The 18,806-nt window shown below is 35.3% G+C and overlaps 3 protein-coding genes across 5 annotated transcripts; all 3 read left to right on the top strand.

Moving 5' to 3' along the window:
* The first annotated feature begins 1,761 nt into the window (after positions 1 to 1,761).
* LOC142539549 (protein YLS7-like) lies at positions 1,762 to 5,085 on the top strand. Of its 3 annotated transcripts, none has more exons than XM_075645092.1 (4): positions 1,762 to 2,305; positions 2,525 to 3,181; positions 3,975 to 4,249; positions 4,762 to 5,084. In XM_075645092.1, exons 2-4 carry the CDS (start codon positions 2,695 to 2,697, stop codon positions 4,786 to 4,788), a joined length of 789 nt encoding a protein of 262 aa, XP_075501207.1. In that variant the 5' UTR covers positions 1,762 to 2,305; positions 2,525 to 2,694; the 3' UTR covers positions 4,789 to 5,084. The 3 variants fall into 3 exon arrangements, with proteins under 3 accessions (XP_075501207.1, XP_075501223.1, XP_075501215.1); XM_075645108.1 differs by having other exon boundaries at positions 1,765 to 2,305; positions 4,750 to 5,085; XM_075645100.1 differs by lacking the exon at positions 1,762 to 2,305 and having other exon boundaries at positions 2,321 to 3,181; positions 4,762 to 5,085.
* A 1,746-nt stretch (positions 5,086 to 6,831) lies between these two features.
* Positions 6,832 to 10,572, top strand: LOC142539539 (AT-hook motif nuclear-localized protein 1-like). Its single transcript, XM_075645082.1, has 5 exons — positions 6,832 to 7,667; positions 8,671 to 8,738; positions 9,210 to 9,341; positions 9,539 to 9,700; positions 10,030 to 10,572. Exons 1-5 carry the CDS (start codon positions 7,310 to 7,312, stop codon positions 10,309 to 10,311), a joined length of 1,002 nt encoding a protein of 333 aa, XP_075501197.1. The 5' UTR covers positions 6,832 to 7,309; the 3' UTR covers positions 10,312 to 10,572.
* A 3,232-nt stretch (positions 10,573 to 13,804) lies between these two features.
* LOC142504290 (uncharacterized) lies at positions 13,805 to 16,009 on the top strand. Its single transcript, XM_075617177.1, has one exon. The coding sequence runs from the start codon at positions 13,805 to 13,807 to the stop codon at positions 16,007 to 16,009; it is 2,205 nt and encodes a 734-aa protein (XP_075473292.1).
* The last annotated feature ends 2,797 nt before the right edge of the window (positions 16,010 to 18,806 follow it).

The raw sequence follows: 18,806 nt of genomic DNA, 5'->3' as shown, positions 1-18,806 counted from the left end.
TTCTTCGCATTCTCAGGTATCTTCGGGGAACTCAGTTTCAGAGTCTTTTGTTTCCCTCTACTTCCTCCTTAGAGCTGCGTGCATACTCTGATGCTGATTGGGCTGGCGATCCCACGGATCGTAAGTCAACCACTGGCTTCTGTATTTTTCTTGGAGATTCTCTTATCTCTTGGAAAAGTAAGAAACAAGCTGTTATCTCTAGATCTTCTACCGAAGCCGAGTATCGTGCTATGGCTTCAACTACTTGCGAGATTGTTTGGTTACGTTGGTTGCTTGCGGATTTCGGTATTCTTCTTTGTCATCCTACTCCGTTATATTGTGATAATCAGAGTGCAATTCAGATTGCACGCAATTCAGTTTTTCATGAGAGGACAAAGCACATTGAGATCGATTGTCACGTCACTCGTCATCATCTCCAGCTTGGCACCATCACGTTACCTTTCGTTCCTTCTTCTCTGCAGATAGCTGATATGTTTACCAAGGCACATTCCGCTTCGCGCTTCCGTTTTTTGTTTGACAAACTCTCCATGCTTTTAGCTGTAGCATCGTGAGTTTGAGGGGGGATGTTAGAATATAATATATTATTGTTAGCTCTCAAGGGTAGATTAGTCATTTATTCTTTTTGTGTTTACCCTAGGTATATAAACATATTCTCTTTGTATTCTTTATTCAGTTTTACAATACTACGACTTGAGCTTTCCGCTCACTCTCTATTTCTTCATACCGATGTTCCCATATTTTCTTATTCACTTGTATTGAATTTGAATGACTGCAGTAATCTCAAATAGGGCTTTGTAAGCAGATTTGTCTGAGCATGTTCCCTGAGACATCAAACATCGATCACGTTTTCTAAATAACAGGCCGGCTTGTGTTTCGACTCACGATAACTAAGGCATGTGATTCTTCCGAATAGCCGGGCTTGTCTTGAGAGGGAACATGGAGGAGCATATGCATCCTTGAGTCGATATCTTGGAAAATATGATATCAGATGCTCTTTGTGTATCCAGCACAAAAAATTGTCCTGAAGAAAAAATTCTTTTACTGAGGATTTGGATGAGAGGGGTTTGTATTGGTCAAGCAGATGTGCACTTGTTATTTTTATGATCATTTTTTCCATTTTAATTTCACTTTCTGTAAATCATTTTTATTTTGTATTTGACAAAATATTCGAGCAACTAAGGGAGAAACATAGGATTGAGAGTCTTGTTTATATTATTTTCTCATTTTTGCTGACAAATGTAATATGATGTCGTATTTGGATTGAAGATGGGAAATTTTGAATTTGAGAAAATTATTCGAGAAATTAATTAAATCTAGGATTCGAAAATCTTTCTATCCAAGTGTATCTTAAAATATTAAAGTAAAATTCACGAAGAACAAAATCGCTATCTTTATTATTTTTTGGAGATGAATTATTATATGTCCAAAATTGAAACTGTGTGTCATAAAACGGTCTCAAGATCTTTATTTGTGAGAAGGATTAATCATATCCATATTTACAATAAAAATTAATATATTTGACATAAAAAGTAATACTTTTCATAGATGACTCATATAGTATATCTGTTTCACAAAACTGACCCGTGAAACCGTCTCACGGTAGTTTTTGTCACGTTTGTTATTATTTTTCAATATCTCATCAATAGTTTCTTATTATGTTATAAAATCTAGATTAACTATTATGATTTATATGCAATTTTATGGTGTGCCACCGGCGAGTTTGACAGCTCTTATTTAACAGCTAAAATTGTTTTTAAAATTTGCATATTTGTAAATTACGTTGTATTTTGGTTTTTATTGTTTCATCACTTCTTGGAAAACAATGAAATCCGATACATCATGTTTTCTTTCCATTTCAGGAAATATTTATCTAATTTCTTTCATTAGTTTCATCAAATTTCAGGTTTTGATAATTTGATGAATAGATAGATTAGGAACTAATTTAACATTTATGTCTTGTCCGATTCTGTGACTGCTCACTCCACCGTCGAATCCAAGCTTGTTATATATATATATATAAATTATAATCGACAAATGGGATCCAGATGTTTCGATTTTGACTCGAGGGTGAATATAGTGTCCTATAATTATAGGGGGGGAAAACCCATTACGGGTGGTGGGAAAAGGTTCGCGTTGATCATCAATAAATATATATAATTGCTGTTGTGTTCCCTTCAGATCCATCGGCATTGGAAAGTACATCAATTTCGTTCTAGGCGTTATATATCCCCATCAATTGCATGTAATGTACAGGGATTTCAGGTTGCAATTTGATTTTTGTGGAGAATGGAGCTTATTTTTGCAGGTAAGTTTGTCTTCTTTTTTTTATGTGGGCTGTGTACTTTGTTGCCATTCACCAGTTTTTAAAATGGAATGATGTGGATTTCGGGTCATGTTCTCATGTGATTCTAACAAAATCTTGGTTGTTTTCTGAGCGAGTGATTGTTGATGGCATTTGTAATTTGCCGCGATTTTTTTTTTCTGTTCAGTGCTTTTTGTTTATGTTGTTGTTGTTGCTTTGCAGGTTTTGGTCGAAATGGAGGAGTTATGGGGGATAATGGCCTACCGATTTTACTGATTGATTACTTTGTGTACGATGTCTGTATGTGAAAGCAATTGATTGGTGGTGATTCAGAGGAATAATAATCTGGTTCTGTCTTAAATTCTGATTTGTGTAGTTTTCTATAGAATTCCATGACAGAAGTGACTAGACCCGCCTATCCGAGGAACTTTTTGTCTATTATTGGTTTAGTGGGGGGTCTTTCTGTGTTCTTGGTTCTTGCCTCCACCGTCTTGGTCCAACAACCGATTGGGTCAACAATTCGTGGATATTTCTACTTTGTTGATAGATCCATAGAGGTTCATTCGGATTCCACTGGTGGTTCAGTTTCTACTTATAATTACAGCGATGGTTCTTCAGAAGAAGATACAGATTGTTCGAGTTCATCAGTTTTGACTGGCCACGGAAATGGAGGTGTTTCTCTTTTCGGGTATAGTGATCCTGTAGGAAAAGTAGGAGATGATGAGGGCAGACCTGTGCCTGAAAAATTGACTCCCGGATCTCTAGCTAAGAATAACTTGTCAAGTTCAATACAGGTAGAATCTAACAATTCGAAGAACATGCATCCATATTCTGAGGTTAGACAAGAAGAGGATGGAATTACAAATCCACCTTCTTCAGGTACTGCTGCTAAAAACCAGTCGTTTATATAATTGTTTTGTCCCCCCTTTGTGATATTTATCGTCACTTCTCATCTGTTAGCACTTTTAACCTGCTAGCATATACATTATTGCTAAGATGGACATAAAGTTTGTCTGTCCAACAACTGCAGATTTGATTAGCTTGGGGAGAATTATATTCCCTGTTGGTTTTGTGGATTGTCTTTCTGATGTTTTCATTTGTGCGTGGCTAACAAATATGGCACTTGCCTCAAAGAAATTTAGTTCCTTGATTCTTTGACACACCCAATGAATATGATGATGGATTCTATTAGCAATGAAGTAGTCATTGTAAATATTTAAATATTCATTCATTGACTCTTACTTCGTAGTCATTCTGCCAATCATTGAAGGTAGGTTTTTCTTGGTCGTACATAAGCCAATGGTGTTTTCTTCGGCTTTTTTTTTTTTGTGTTACTGATTGATTGCAGCCTAATGTACCATCGACTTGACATGAATGTAATCAACTTTTCATTCCAACTACTGTACTCAAACTCTGGTTTTAAGAATGTGTCAATTTGAATGATATCAGTACTCTTGATGTCAGTTTTAATTACCTTATTAATGAATTTTTAGTTGACAAGTGCACAATTACAGGATGGGTCGGTGTCGGCTATGTTATTTTTTTGTATTATATTCTCCTATGATAATGCTATACCACGGGCTGAAGTTAAAATCGACTACCATTGTTGTGTAGATTATATGACATCTGAGTTCATGTTCTTGACATTGTGAGTTTATCTTAATCATGTCAGGTTGTGATCTTTACCATGGCACATGGATCTATGATCCTATTGGACCCTTGTACACAAATAACTCATGTCCCGTGATTACTCAGATGCAGAATTGTCAGGGAAATGGGAGGCCAGATAAGGAATATGAGAATTGGAGATGGAAACCTTCCGAGTGTGACCTCCCTAGGTTTGACCCAAAAACGTTCTTGGAGTTAATGAGAGGAAAAACGCTAGCTTTTATCGGTGACTCAGTTGCAAGAAATCAAATGGAATCTATGCTGTGCATCTTGTGGCAGGTTAGAATAAATTTCTCCTTTTACTTTTGTCTACTACTTCTCTGCTCCCTTTCCTTCCATTATTTTTGTTCACTGCTGTTTAGCAATTAATGGTTCTGCATGGAGGAAACTTCAAAAAAAAAAAATTTGCTGTTGTATGTTAACCCTTGATGGTTTTTTTTTAAAATAAATTCATTCTTGTGGTTCCCTCTCTATTAATCACTCAAATAGTCAATTGTGTTTTGGAGTAACTGTACACCTTGAAAACCAGCTGCTATAAAAAAAACTTGGGCATATAACTGCTGTGGAGAAGAATAAACGACCTCCATCAAACCCTATTTGTGCCACTTTGATTACAAATTGCATTGGCTGACATATAAGCTATTGCTAGTTATAGAATTCTTTTATTTAAGTAATGTAAATTAATCTAGAAACAAAAGTCTCTTCATTAATGTTATCTATTTGCATGAGCGTCACAAACAATGCTCTACAACTTGAAATTTATCCATCTCGATCTGAAGTTGCTTTGATAGGTGATGTATTACAAAAGTCATACTTGACCAGCAAGGAGGCGAAAAACGGCGGGGTGAGAGAAGGCGGAAAACATGCACCAAGACCACAGGAGCAAGCATGAACACATTGGTAGACAAGCTACGGTAAGGATGAACATCTGGAAATGATGCGCTTTCAAGAAAGTCGGTTTGATTTACCTTGCATTGGATATTTGGTGGCTGCATTGGTATTGTATGAGGGGGGTCATTTGATATTTTTTGAAGGGGCTGGGTTTTGCTTTATCGTGAGATCGAATCCACTCTATCACACTTGTTGGGAGAATCTGAGGGTGTCGGCTTCATTTTCAAATAGAGTAGTATCAAAGTTTAATTGAAACCAACACCACATATTTTTTTTTTTTTGAAATATTCTACTAATTAAATATGTAGTAAGATGATTTTTATCATAAATATTAGAATTTTAACATACTTTGTTATAATAAATAAAAATACAAATGAATTACAATTCAATCGATAAAATATATAAATTATATGCAAAAAATAAATTGGAATATGATTTAAAAAAATTTGAGGAAAAAGACCGTCACTTTTCGAAAGGGTTCGACTCTAAGATTTAATTTACATACATTTATTTTATCATAGCTAAATGTGTTGGTGCAATTTTGGAATTATGAAAAAAAATTCAACAAAGTAGTTATTATCGACCGTACTTGAGATTGTGTTTGGTTTTACTTCATTGAGTTTGGATTATTTTAGCTAGCGGATTTCGTGTGTATAGTAAAAAAAATAAAGAATGAAATATTTTTAAAATTTTAAATAAAGTTATTGATTTTTTAAATTGAAATGGTGGTAGAAAAAGTAAAATATAAAAAAAAAAGCTATCATCGTAATATAGTAACATCATGTAGTTAGTTTTTTTTTTTTTTTATGAAGAATTCACAGTCGCTACTAGTTATATATGCTGAGTAACCCTTCGAGTTAAAGCAAATAGTTGACAAATTGTAAATCACGCTGGTCAGATAAATCACATTGGACAAATCTTATGCGACATATTTCTCCGAAAAGATATTGATAAGAAGAATCGAAATCGTGATAATTTGTTAATAGCTTATCTGCTGTACAACTCAGACATCTTCTTGAGAGCAAAACCATGTAGTTATTTTGATAAAGATATATGATGTTTTAAAGCAAATCCAAAATTATATCATGACTCTTGTATTATATATATTAAAAGATAATTCAATCATATCCAATATTTGGTTGTAAATTGATGTATTGATTATTTATTTCATATCTCAATCAAACAATTAATTATTTATATTGTGAAAATAAAAAATTAATATTATCTTTCATATTTTATTTATTTATTTATATTAATTATTAACAACTGTTTGATGTCAAATTTAATCAGTCAAATTAAATATATTCTTTGTTTAATTACTAATCTCATATTCTATGTCAAACACAAAATTATTATCATTATTTTAAACTCAAATATTTTCAAAATCACGTAATTTTTTTATCGTATGCAAACACATTCATCCAAGTAAACGATATCAATCATATTTAAAAATATATTTTTTTAAAAGCTGTCTAAATATTTTTAAAAAAGCTCAAAAGTTAGAAGGTTTGGGTGGAAATTTGAGATTGTTTTCCCTCAAATGAATCGATCATTGCAAGATGAATCTTTTCAAATATGTCATCTTTTTATTGACCTAAGAGACAAAGTAGTACTCTCACAAATTTTTTTTTTTTAAAAAAAAAAGAAGAAAAGATTAAGAACTGGTCAAGGGTTGAAAATATTGAAATACAAGCCAGAATTGCTTTACAGCTTTAAATAATTAAATTGCCTTTTTCCAAATTAAAAAAAATTTACAGAAATTTTATAATCTTTTATATTTAAAAACCATTACCTTTGCAAATTTTTAAATCCCATTTACGAAATTTCCGAGACGGATTTGAAACCATTTTGTTAACCACGATTAATAATTTGAATTTTGAATTTAAATATTGTCACTCACCTAATTAATTTTTATATTATTTAATTGATTCATAATTATTTAAATTCCTAATATTCTCCAACTTTGCTTATTTTTCATTATTATTATTGGCTTTTTCTTGCAAAACCCTAATTTTTACATCTAAAAAAAATTTCGGATACCAACCAAAATTTTTATTTTTTTCCCAATTTCACGGATACAGTTCTGATCTTGCTCTGAAATGGCAGAAATTTTAAAAAATTAAAATTTTAGCCCGCATTTTACTGCAGCGGAGCTTCTCCTGTGTACTGGAATGATCTTGGAATTTTTGAGTCTGAATCTTGGATTACAAGATTTCCGAGTTCCTGAACTGGGTTTTTGTAAGATTTTCTGGGTAATTCAAGTTTTACCTTGTGTTGTTCTTAAAATTTCTACTTTGGGGTAAATTTTGTGGAAAGGTGGTTTTCTCAGTTAGTCCTGCGTGTTTGAGGTGAAACAGACACGATCTTTGTCATATTTAGTGAGGTTAGTTCCCAGAATCTTCTGGAATTTAAGGATTTTGTAGGTGTCTGATATAGTTTAGTGTATTAATGGAGGAGAAAGAAGGATTAATGGGCTCTGGAGTTGCAGTGAGAGGTGACGAAGCTCCTAAGAGCTTCAGGGTCGAACCTATGGTGGAAAGTTCGAGCCAATTTGGGGGATCCACTGCTCCGCTGGCGTCGGAAGCTCCGCCAGCAAGTGTGGCAGCACCGGCGGCCGGGGAGGTGATGAAGAAGAAGAGGGGAAGGCCAAGAAAGTATGCGCCAGATGGTTCTATTGTGGCACTGTCACCTATGCCTATATCGGCTTCGATTCCACTTACTGGAGATTATTCCGCGTGGAATCAGAGTTTGGGCGGAAGAGTTGACTCTTTCAAGAAGAAAAAGAAGTCGAAATTCGAAAGCCCGGGTACCCATTTTCGATATTGATATTATATTTGTTGGTTTGTAAAGAAACGTATGAAATTTGTTTGTTTTGTGTGTGTGAGTGTGTGTGTGTTGCTAACTTGTGTGAGATCTGCTGTTATTATTTTTGTTGAACGTCAAAGGTGGACCCAAGATTTTGGGCGAGAGGAGATAGAGAGAAGGTGGACGATTTAGTAATATTCGAAGGGGGTGAAAAATGAAAATCTCGTGGGAGAAAAAATATATATGCATAAAATTTGGAAACCACTGATAAATCTGTTGGCTACAAGTGTTGAGAAATTAAATCTACTTATCTTCTTTTGTCATAGTGCTGCTCTTTTCTATTTTGTTCTGTGTTATGGGGTCAAGTTTATACCTATAAAACGTAAAACAAGTGTCACGTTTAAAATGTGGAAATTTATATGCTGATAATTGTTGAGAAACAATTTCGTTTATTAACGACTTCTTTTTAGCTGATGTCACATAACAAGCATCTGTCCTTTTTCTGTATAATTGTTGTGTGCAATTGTGCATGAATGGTGCTGTAAGAATCAAGAAAATGGTAGAAAATTATGTGGATCTGGTCCATGATACAGGTGGAATCGGGCTTCTGGGAAACACAGGATTAACCTGGTTGATATTAAAGCACCTCTCTCAGAAAGTTGTTTTTTTGCATTGTTTTTTCGGTGATTGATAGTAGATTTGGCACCATCACGTTGTAAATGGATGCAAGATCCAAAGGGCGAGGGGAAAAAAAATTGGACTTAAATTATTATTGCACGATTGGTGGAGATCTTGTATTTTGTTTTTGCAGTTGGTGTGGAACTTGTGAAAATAGTCTTAGTGATTTTCAATCTTGTAACTTCTGCTATCCAAGTGGCCATAGTATGTGAATATTATTTGTCCTCAAAGATACAGGAATATTAACTTGCAGTAGTTACTTGCTAAGATGTTTTATCTTTGAATGATCAATGATTTAATACCTGTAATTTTTTATTATGTTGTAGGGGGGACGACGGGCCATTCTGGAGGTGGAAGTTTTACACCCCATGTAATCACTGTTAATGCAGGCGAGGTGCTTGTTATCCCAAGAAAGCTGTTCCTCTTTCTAGTACATGTTTCCTTTTAATTCTGATTGATTTTAGAAAGTTTCTTTATTTTAGTCATTAAATCCTATAGAAGTTCTTAAATTTTTGGAGCAGTAAATGATGTCATAATATAGCAACTAGGTAGTGGTATTATTTTCCATGCATATGTTCCAACTTCATAATGGCATGCTTTAATCTTGTACTAGGTTTCCTCCGAGTATATTTACAATTCCAAATTATTGACTATGGTATTTGGAAAAACTACATTCGGACTACGAATCATCCAACTTAAATAAATTAACTTGTAGAAAGTTACTTGTGCCCTTGTACATGTGTTTCGAAGAGTCTAAAATGAGCCATATTGGATTCTTAAATGGACTGCAATCCCACTCGTTGCATTTGGGGTCTCACGGCCTATTTTACTTTTGATTAATTTTTTTTACTTTTACCTGTTTCAGGATGTTAGTATGAAGATACTATCCTTCTCTCAGCAAGGATCTAGAGCCATTTGCATTCTTGCTGCAAATGGCGCCATCTCAAATGTTACACTGCGGCAACGTAATTCTTCTGGCGGTACTTTGACCTATGAGGTAGTGGCCTTGTGTAATTGATCTTTCATTCATGTAAAGAAATATGATTTCGCCACCCATTCTTAGTTTTTTGTGGTTTACTTTTACCCACTTAACTTGAAATTTTTGGCTGCGTGATTATTTCATCCATCACTACCAAGAATCTTATACAGGACACGATGGCTTTATTTTAAATAACATGGATCTTCGTGCTACAGGGGAATTTCGAGATTCTTTCGTTGACGGGATCGTTTATTCTGAATGATGATGGATTGACAAAAAGTAGATCTGGTGGAATGAGCATCTCTCTGGCCGGACCGGATGGTCGTGTTCTAGGGGGAGGTCTAGCTGGCATGCTAGTGGCTGCAGGCTCTGTTCAGGTTTGACTTTTGAGAATTCTTTTCAAATGTAATTTTTGTGGGTTTTTGCCTAATAGATGGTAAGAATGAGCATTGGTAGTCTAATATGTCACATATGAGTGAAATGGATTTGAAATCATCGATTTGTAGTCCAATGATAGGCGGGATATTACAACTTCCTCATGCACCAACGTATGTCGCTATTCACATAGGAAGTATTCGTGAAAACATTCTGTTCCTGTGGATTTTTTAGTCTTGAATCATTTTTTTAACTTTCTGATCGTGAAAACATTCTGTTCCTGTGGATTTTTTAGGCTTGAATCATTTTTTAAACTTTCTGAATGCAACAGGTTGTGATTGGCAGTTTTCTTCCCGGGCACCAGCAAGAGCAGAAGCCCAAGAAACCAAGATACGAGAACACAATAACGTTCGGACCCTCCCCCAGTAACCCTATCTCTGAAGAAAGATATGAAGTAGCCTATAATAGGCCGAAGCCGAATCCGACCAGTTCCATTTCCTTCCATGGGAACTACGACTTGGCTTCTTTGAACTCCATTCCAGGTTCCAAGATTACGGACATTGACAACAATTGTTCACTAACAGGTGAAGATTCGGGAGAGCAAAGCCAGTGAATAACTTGCTGATCATATGCCATGTGCCTATCATTATCTTAGGTTTAGAAAGCCTTAGGCTCACTTCTTCTGACCCTTTTACAAAGCGAGGACTCCTCGTCGTTACAGAGCAAAGTCGAACACGATTAGAAGTTCTTCTGTTTCTTGTTTAGGCGACTGTAGGGTAGGAGTGACTTCTGGTATCCTTACATTTCTTGTGAGTTTTTCTTCTGTTGTGTAAACTTGTATTTTATATGCATGAACTGGGATTTGTTACTTTTATTTAGTTCAGTTGATGAAATTGAAATCTTCTGATGGTTTATTAATATTATTTTTGACAAATTCTGCTTGTTTATTTTAGTTGTGGTTGAAAGAAGCCCATATGATTATTTTGTTCTAATAATTTTTCATGAATAAATATATTAAAAAAATATTTAATACGAATAAAGATTATTGTTAAATAATTATTATATATAAAGCACACTTTAAAAACTAGAAATCAAAAGTCGAAAAAATGGAAATTTTAGATTTAAACTTCAACTAATCGTTCAAAATTATGAAATAAATATTTTTGTTATATAATTCTATCGAAATAGAATTTGTTGGAAAAATTTAAATAATTAGTTGAAGCAATGTTACTATAAATGAAATAATTGTATGGCTTGTGATAAAAGTAAAAGAAAATACTAAAACACATACGGTCATGGCACCATAATGGAAAAAAGCATTGGTAGAAGAACAAGTTATAAATGTATTAATTATTATAGATTCGAAACCATTTCAAATCTTTAAAGGCGTGATCAATTTTTTAAAGAATAGGTATCTGGTGAGACGATATCAAGAATCTTTATTTGTGAGGCGGGTCAACCCTACCGATATTCACAATAAAAAGTAATATTCTTACCATAAAAAATAATACTTTTTCATAGATGACTCAAATAAGATATGTATCACAAAATACGACTTATGAGACCGTCTCACACAAGTTTTTGTCTTTTTTTAAAATAATAAAAGCAATAAACGATTTTTTTTAAAGGTATAATCAAGTTTTGTTTTCTTGTTTGAAGGCATAATCAAATTTGAATGGAAAGAAATATGGACCTTCTATTGCTTCCCTTTAAGATGAAAAGCACTTTTGTTCCTAAAGCCTTTTTCTTTTCGACTAGAATCGGAGGAAGAGTTACATTTCCTTGGTGCACTTTTATCAGGGCTAGATAGAGCGCTCTTTTTTATTTAAGATCGCAGATTTCCATCATTGATCTTGTATGTATCTCCTCCGAATGTCTATAAATTATGACTACATTGGAATTTGTCTTTTGATAAGTCGGGAAAGAAGACCGTTTTCTTCCATGATTGATATCTCGGTAATAGCCCGGTTTATCATTAGAATCGAGCGTCCGCGCTTCGTAAACGCGAATTGTGGTAGTTTTGCAAACTTTTTTTAAAAAAATTATTTTTGAAATTAATTTTAAAAATTAAATTATTTTAAAAAAAAAAACCCGGTGGAAGTTAGCACCGACAATGTTCACGCTCACCCGAGATCACGAGCACTATCTCGGTCACATAGTCACTCGAAAAACCAGTCCGGATGAGGAAATAGTACTATGTCCCTGTCATCCCGGGCTTGCACTAGCCCGGGTAGCTTATTAAATTGTTGCGCGTTAACACAAGCTCGAGCAACGTAAGAGGACTAAGTCAAAATGATCGTGGATCTTGTCCATCGATAGGGATGGCAATTGGGCGGGGCGGGTTTGTCATCCCCATCTTCAACTCTGAATTCTATCTCCAACCTCATACCCGTCTGGTCCCCGTTTTTTTCGGGTTCGGGGAATCCCCAAACCCGAAACTTGGAGATCAACTTCTCGTCCACGCCTCATCCTCATTTCAAAAATATTAATATGACAAGACGATGACGGATTCAGAGATTTTCTCAAACCAAAACTTATTATTATCTATTATTATTAGTGATAATATTAATATCAATATTAATAATAATAATATTATTAATATTTTAAAAAATAAAATTATTATTATATTATTGATACTAATAATACTATTATTTTATTATTGATATTATTTTCAGGGCGGGTTCGGGGATTGGGATAGTAATCTCATACCCACCCGAATTAATCGGAGAAATAAAGAAATCCCCGAACCCGAACCCAAAAAAATTGGAGATCCCCATCCACGTTTCGGGTTTTCCCCATGAGAAAGTTGTCATCCCTATCAATCGAAAATCCAAGGATCCGTTCTCACCTCTCGTTCACATATTGTTCGGAATTCAGAATAGGGACCACATTCTCACGTCTTGGCCACTAAGCGAGTATCTCGGGATGACCCATGATCTCAGCACCATATAAATACCCCCAACATAAGTAAAATCATGGGAGTAAACTAGTCATTATCAATGACACTCATTGTAGTTTCACTTATATTGCACTCTATATTTTTGGCGTATTCACTTGACTGACTTGATTGTCAGAACGACTACGTCATAAATCTTTTTGATGCCCCTTTAACGTGTCTTGTTCTCAAGTGTTCAGGCTATACAGACATGATTCATCTCACTTGGTCATCACTGCCTATAAGGAAAGACAATTTCTCAACTCGATAAATTTCTAATCCGAGCTCACCAATTTATCTTAGCGTCGTTGATCATGGTTAGTTTTATCTAAAAATTGTAAGAAAAATTACATATTTTTCCGGGTGATACAAGTTACGAGAATATAACAAAAATTACATGCTCCTCTTTTATCACTTTTGGATTAAATGTTTTGGTTAGGGACGATGGAATGAATCGTTCAAACATGCGAGTCTAATACCAATTGTCATAAATAAATAAAAAATCATAGACGTGGACTGGTTTCCATGTCACCAAACCAATTGTAATGTTGACTAATCAGTCAATTCGATTGGCTAATTTGCAATTGGGGCCCACTCCATGTCCCAGCCTGTTGACAAATTCGCAACCTTTAGTTGCGGATTCGTCACACGCGCCATATTTAGCACGTGGTTCCAGGAATATAATACTTTTGAAATAACGTCAGCATACCAAAAAAGTTAATAAAAAATTACGTAATAAAGCAGCCCACCATTTTTCTTCTTCACCAACACCCACGAGAGGAACGCCTTCATAATTCATCCTCCTCTCTACAAATCTCTCTCAATTCCCTTCTCTCCCCCTCTGTGAATTTGTGGGTTTCTGGTTTTTTTTCGCGATATTGTCGAGTTAAAATTTGTCCACCAGCTGTGGAAATGCCGGCCGTTGGTGGGATAGTGACAGCTGCGGCGGAAGGTGGAAACCCACGTCGTGTTCAGAACAAATTTCCTGGGGAGGTTCGTTTCGAATGGAATTTTGCTGTAATTATCCGAACCGAAATCTCACCTAGTTCTTGAACTACTACTAACCCACTATAAAGAAAAAAATACAGGTCTTGTTTTCCTTTTTACTGATAAATCAAGTACCCGCCACCGGATTTCGGATTTCTGACTCCAACGAAAAAATCTTGCGGCTATGTCTAGTGATAATTTGAACTCGATGGCAGCGTCGGGGGAAGATGTGGCGGCGATGGCGGTGAGCAAGAGATATGAAGGATTGTTGACTGTCCGTACAAAGGCGGTCAAAGGGAAAGGGGCTTGGTATTGGGCTCATCTCGAGCCTATCTTGATCAAGAATCCCGAGACCAACTCGCCCAATGCGGTGAAATTGAAATGCACTCTTTGTGATGCTGCGTTTTCTTCGTCGAACCCATCGAGGACTGCCTCGGAGCATTTGAAAAGTGGAACCTGTCCCAATTTTAACTTGATGTTGAAGCCCATTTCGCAGTTACCGCCTTTGGCTTCGCCTTCTTCGCAGCAGAATCATCGAAAGAGAGGCTCGCAGCATCAGCAAGGTGTTTTACAGGATGTGTATCCTATTAGTATGGTCGATTCATCTGGGTCGGGGCTTAAAACGGGATTTGCTTGTATGCCAGATTCGTGCCCGAAGCAGCCAGTTTTTTCCTGTAGGAAGGAAGATTTGGGACCATTGGCATTGTTGGAAGATAGTGTGAAAAGGCTCAGAAGCCCGAAAGCATCGCCATGTCCGGCATTGAGCAACGAGCAAGTCGAGACGTCGTTCGATATTTTAGCAGATTGGTTCTATGAGTTATCGGGGTCGATTTCGTTTTCGAGCCTCGAACATCCCAAGTTTAAGGATTTTCTTAACCAATTGGGATTGCCTTCTGTGTCACGAAGGGAATTCTTATTTGCGAGACTCGATTCAAAGTTTGAGGTTGCGAGAAGGGAGTCGGAAGCTAGAATCAGGGATGCACCATTCTTTCAGCTTGCATCTCATGGATGGAAGAGTACTAAATCTCGTGACAATGGTGAAAATTGTTTGGTTAACTTTATGGTGAATCTTCCTAACGGAACTCGAGTGTTTCACAAGACCGTGTGTTCGAATGGTAGCACCGTGCCTCCACAATACGCTGAGGAAATTTTGTGGGAAACGGTACGAGGAATCTGTGGTAATAATACAAATAAATGTGCGGGGATCGTTTCAGATAAGTATAAAGCAAAAGCATTGGCAAATTTAGAACTCCAGAATCATTGGATGGTGAATGTATCTTGTCTCCTCCAGGGATTCTTCAGTTTGATCAAGGACTTGCATAGAGAACTTCCATTATTTAGGAATGTAACCGAATCTTGTTTGAAAGTTGCGAATTTGGTTAATTCCATGCCGCAGGTTAGAAGTAGTTTGCACAAGTTTAGGCTTCAACGGTATGAGTTTCCTTGGTTCATTAGAGTTCCTTCTTCTAGATATGACATTGGAAAGAACTTTAGTCTTTTCATTTTTATGTTGAAAGATATATTGAGCTGTTCACGAATTCTACATCTAGTGGTGTTGGAAGATTCATTTAGAGTTGTATATTTAGAGGATTTTACGGCTAGGGAAGTTGCTGATATTATTCGGGACGTTGGGTTCTGGCACGATGTGGAGGCAGCTCGTGCACTAGTGAAGTTGATCGTGGGAATGAGCGAAGAAATCGAGTCCGAGAGGCCATTACTTGGGCAATGTCTCCCTCTTTGGGAGGAACTAAGGGAAAAAGTGATGTACTGGTGCACCAAACATAACTTTCCCAAAGAACCTGTGGAGAAGATACTCGAAAGGCGATTCAAGAGAACATATCACCCTGCATGGTCTGCTGCATTCATTCTCGATCCATTATACTTGGCGAGGAATTCAAGCGGAAAGTACCTTCCCTGTTTCAAGTTCTTGACACCAGAACAAGAAAAGGATGTGGACGAGCTTATAACACGACTCGTTCCAAGGGAGGAAATTCATATTGCATTAATGGAACTTATGAAATGGAGGGCAGAAGGGCTAGATCCCCTATACGCTCAGGCGGTCCAGGTGAAGCAGCCAGATCGTGCAACCGGGAAGATGAAGATTGCTAATCCTTCAAGTAGTAGACTTGTTTGGGAAACTTGCTTAAAAGAGTTCGAATCTTTAAGTAAAGTCGCTGTGAGGCTTCTTTTTCTTCACGCAACGTCGTCTGGGATTAAAGGCGATTTTTCATTTGAAAGATTGTTTTGTGAGAGAGAGGAAGCAAGATTAGGCTTGCAGAGGGCTCAGAAGTTTGTTTTTGTTGCCGCTAATTCAAGACTCGAGAGACGGGATTTTCCCGGCTCAGAAGAAAGGATACTGAGCTTTTCGGCGGTGGGGAGGAGGAAATGATCAATGACGCTCTTGCAGAAACATCATCAATATAGTTTTTTTCTTTTTTAGTCTTTTAACTCTTGCAGTATTCTTGTTCATGCAGGATTCATTACATTATTGATGTACCTGTTTATGTAAGTTCATTTTTCTATTTCAATTTAGACTTCATACGACAACATTGGAAGAATCCATTATGGAGAAAAAAAATGCTGAAATTTCTTGGGAAGGTCAACTCATTCTTGTTGATAGTTGTGTATTCAATTCGAAACAGTATTGGAACAAGAATTTTCTTATTAATGGCTTGTTTTAATATTTCAAGATTCATGATCCCATAATTTTTTTTTGAAATGAAAATCATAAGATCTTCATATTTTTTTGAAATATTTCAAGTTATGGCAATCCAAAATCTTGGACTTCTCTCCTCGTCTCAAAATCTTGGGTCCACCATCGAAGGCTCAAGTTTGAAGAATCATAATTCCCTTTTTCTTTTCGTGAATTTTGGTGGATGAGGAGCAAAAAATCTGTCTAGTATTCTGGTGTCAACATCAGAAGGAACAAGATGAAATTTAGTTCTTAAGAAACACTATGAACTCTCATCTGCATGAAGATAGAGCCTGCGGATTGTTGGCGTTGCCCCACCAAGAGAAAATGCAAGTCCATCAAGTTGCTTTGGTTGTGAGTTATCATTCACGGTTTCTATCTCCCATGGTCTCCATGTCTCCCGAGATACCCCGAAAAAAGCATGCGTCTATTGTCACTTAACACTCTACGAAAATAATTAACTTTTTTGATTAAGTAATTTTATGATTGCCTATTAACATGTATTACTTAATAAGATTATTTGTTCTAGTTTATAATTATGGTCATGATTATGAAATTTTTAAGTTGATATCAAAATTACTAAAGTTTTTTTTCCTGTTTTAATTTAGTCGTTTTTCTTCGGAATGATGACATGGTGTCGTACATTGCTCATATATCGCATGTTACACAAACATTCCGGTAAATAAAACAATAAACAGAAAAAAAGAAAAACAAACCAACCAACCTACCAACCAAGTTAGTGAATATAATAGTAAATTGATCGATAACAAGAACAACAACTAAAATCATCGTGATTTCATCTTTCATTTCTATTTCCACAAAGGGGCAAAGAATCAGTTATTGCGGTCTCCGATGGACAAGACCATCATGCCATCCACAAAACATATTGTGATGCATAATTGTCACCGTTGTACTTGCTTTTTTGTTAATTGGTAAATAAGCTGTAATTTTATCTTTGACATGATTGTTAAATCGCTCTCTTAAATCAAAGGAAGTTGTCTGAATCATGAATTAATTCTTTCATTAAAAATTGACACCCCAACTAACTTAGACAACCGATTTACATTCTCTGCAAAGTCGTTACACTAACCGTTGACTGTGCTTTCACCAAGTAATTATTGCATATTCCTCTCCATTGAGGATATATATATATGATATACAATCCATTCCAACTATGAATTACTTCTTATACCAGGTTAAATTCGTATTTGATAAGCAAAAACTAACTTGACAAGAAAAATATGAAGTATTCGAGCTTCAAATAACACTCGCGATACGAAAATCATTTCTGTTGTCCGCCGGGTCGAGACGTGGTAGTTGGAGTAGTTGCTTTCATCATTCATGATCTTTATTTTTATATTTTTTTCACCTAGTTTATTTTTATTACCTTTTACCCGATCTCTTTTTCAGTAACTTTTTATTATATATTTTTGGGGTCATTTTCTGAGTTTGCAAGAAAAATCAGACAAAGAATATGGAAAGCTTTGGTAACGTTCACATGCAACATGCATAATGGACACTCGATTTATAGAGAGCACCGTTGCACCAGTCAAGTAAAAAGTTCCAATCAAATAAAGATATGAATTATTATGCATCAAAGAAACTTTATGGTACAAAGTATGGTCGCAAAATTTTGAGGAGATGATGGCCAAAATGGCCTCAAAGAATTTTAGTTGTGGTAGAATTAATTTTTTTTACATTATTTTGGAAAAATTTTATTTTATATCTGAATTTCGATGTAAATCGTATTTTCTTCCCTCGAGTTTTGATGTTCGAAACCGCAAAATTCCGATAGGGAAACACATAATGTTTGGTAACATATCATATGTTCTCTTTGATGAAATAGTAAGCATACCCCATTCCTCAATTATAGTTTTTCTAAAGTTGGTCTTCCTTCTTTTGGTTACTCAATCATTCCTTTACTAAAACTTCACCACTTTCTTTGTAGAGGTCTCTATACAATTTCATCAATGCTTGTTCTTTGTTTGTTTTTACCATTGATTATTAAATTTTGAATATCTTTCCCTCATTTTTCTCTTATATTTTTGCTAAAAAAATTGTAGAAAAATTCGGTGAGATGAAATTTGATTATTATAACATTATACTCCGTCGAATAATCATTTTTGGTATAGTTTGGTATACATGATAGGATAAACATGTGATATATAATATAAGGATAAGTTAAGGAGAAATAAGATGTAAGATATTATATTTAATGTTTGGTGTGATTTTAATAAGAATGAATAAATTTATATATTAGATTGTGATGACAAAATTAACTTTATCATAATAAATTTTATAATTTCAAAGTTGTTGCTTGAGTTCATATTTTTTATTTGTTCATGCGCCGACCGTACTTGCATGATTTATTTACTTTGACCTAATTATATATATTATATAATATGACAACTGAGCTCTTGATTTTGTGAGTCAAGTTAAATATCAATTTTTAAGTTAATCGAGTGATACTAATAACTTTATTGAGATTTTTAAA

The sequence above is a fragment of the Primulina tabacum genome, chromosome 1, assembly GCF_025594145.1.
Source record: "Primulina tabacum isolate GXHZ01 chromosome 1, ASM2559414v2, whole genome shotgun sequence".
In the NCBI taxonomy this organism is placed as follows: Eukaryota; Viridiplantae; Streptophyta; class Magnoliopsida; order Lamiales; family Gesneriaceae; genus Primulina; species Primulina tabacum.
Note: the sequence above shows the minus strand (reverse complement) of the source record. Positions and strands in the feature narration are given on the sequence as shown.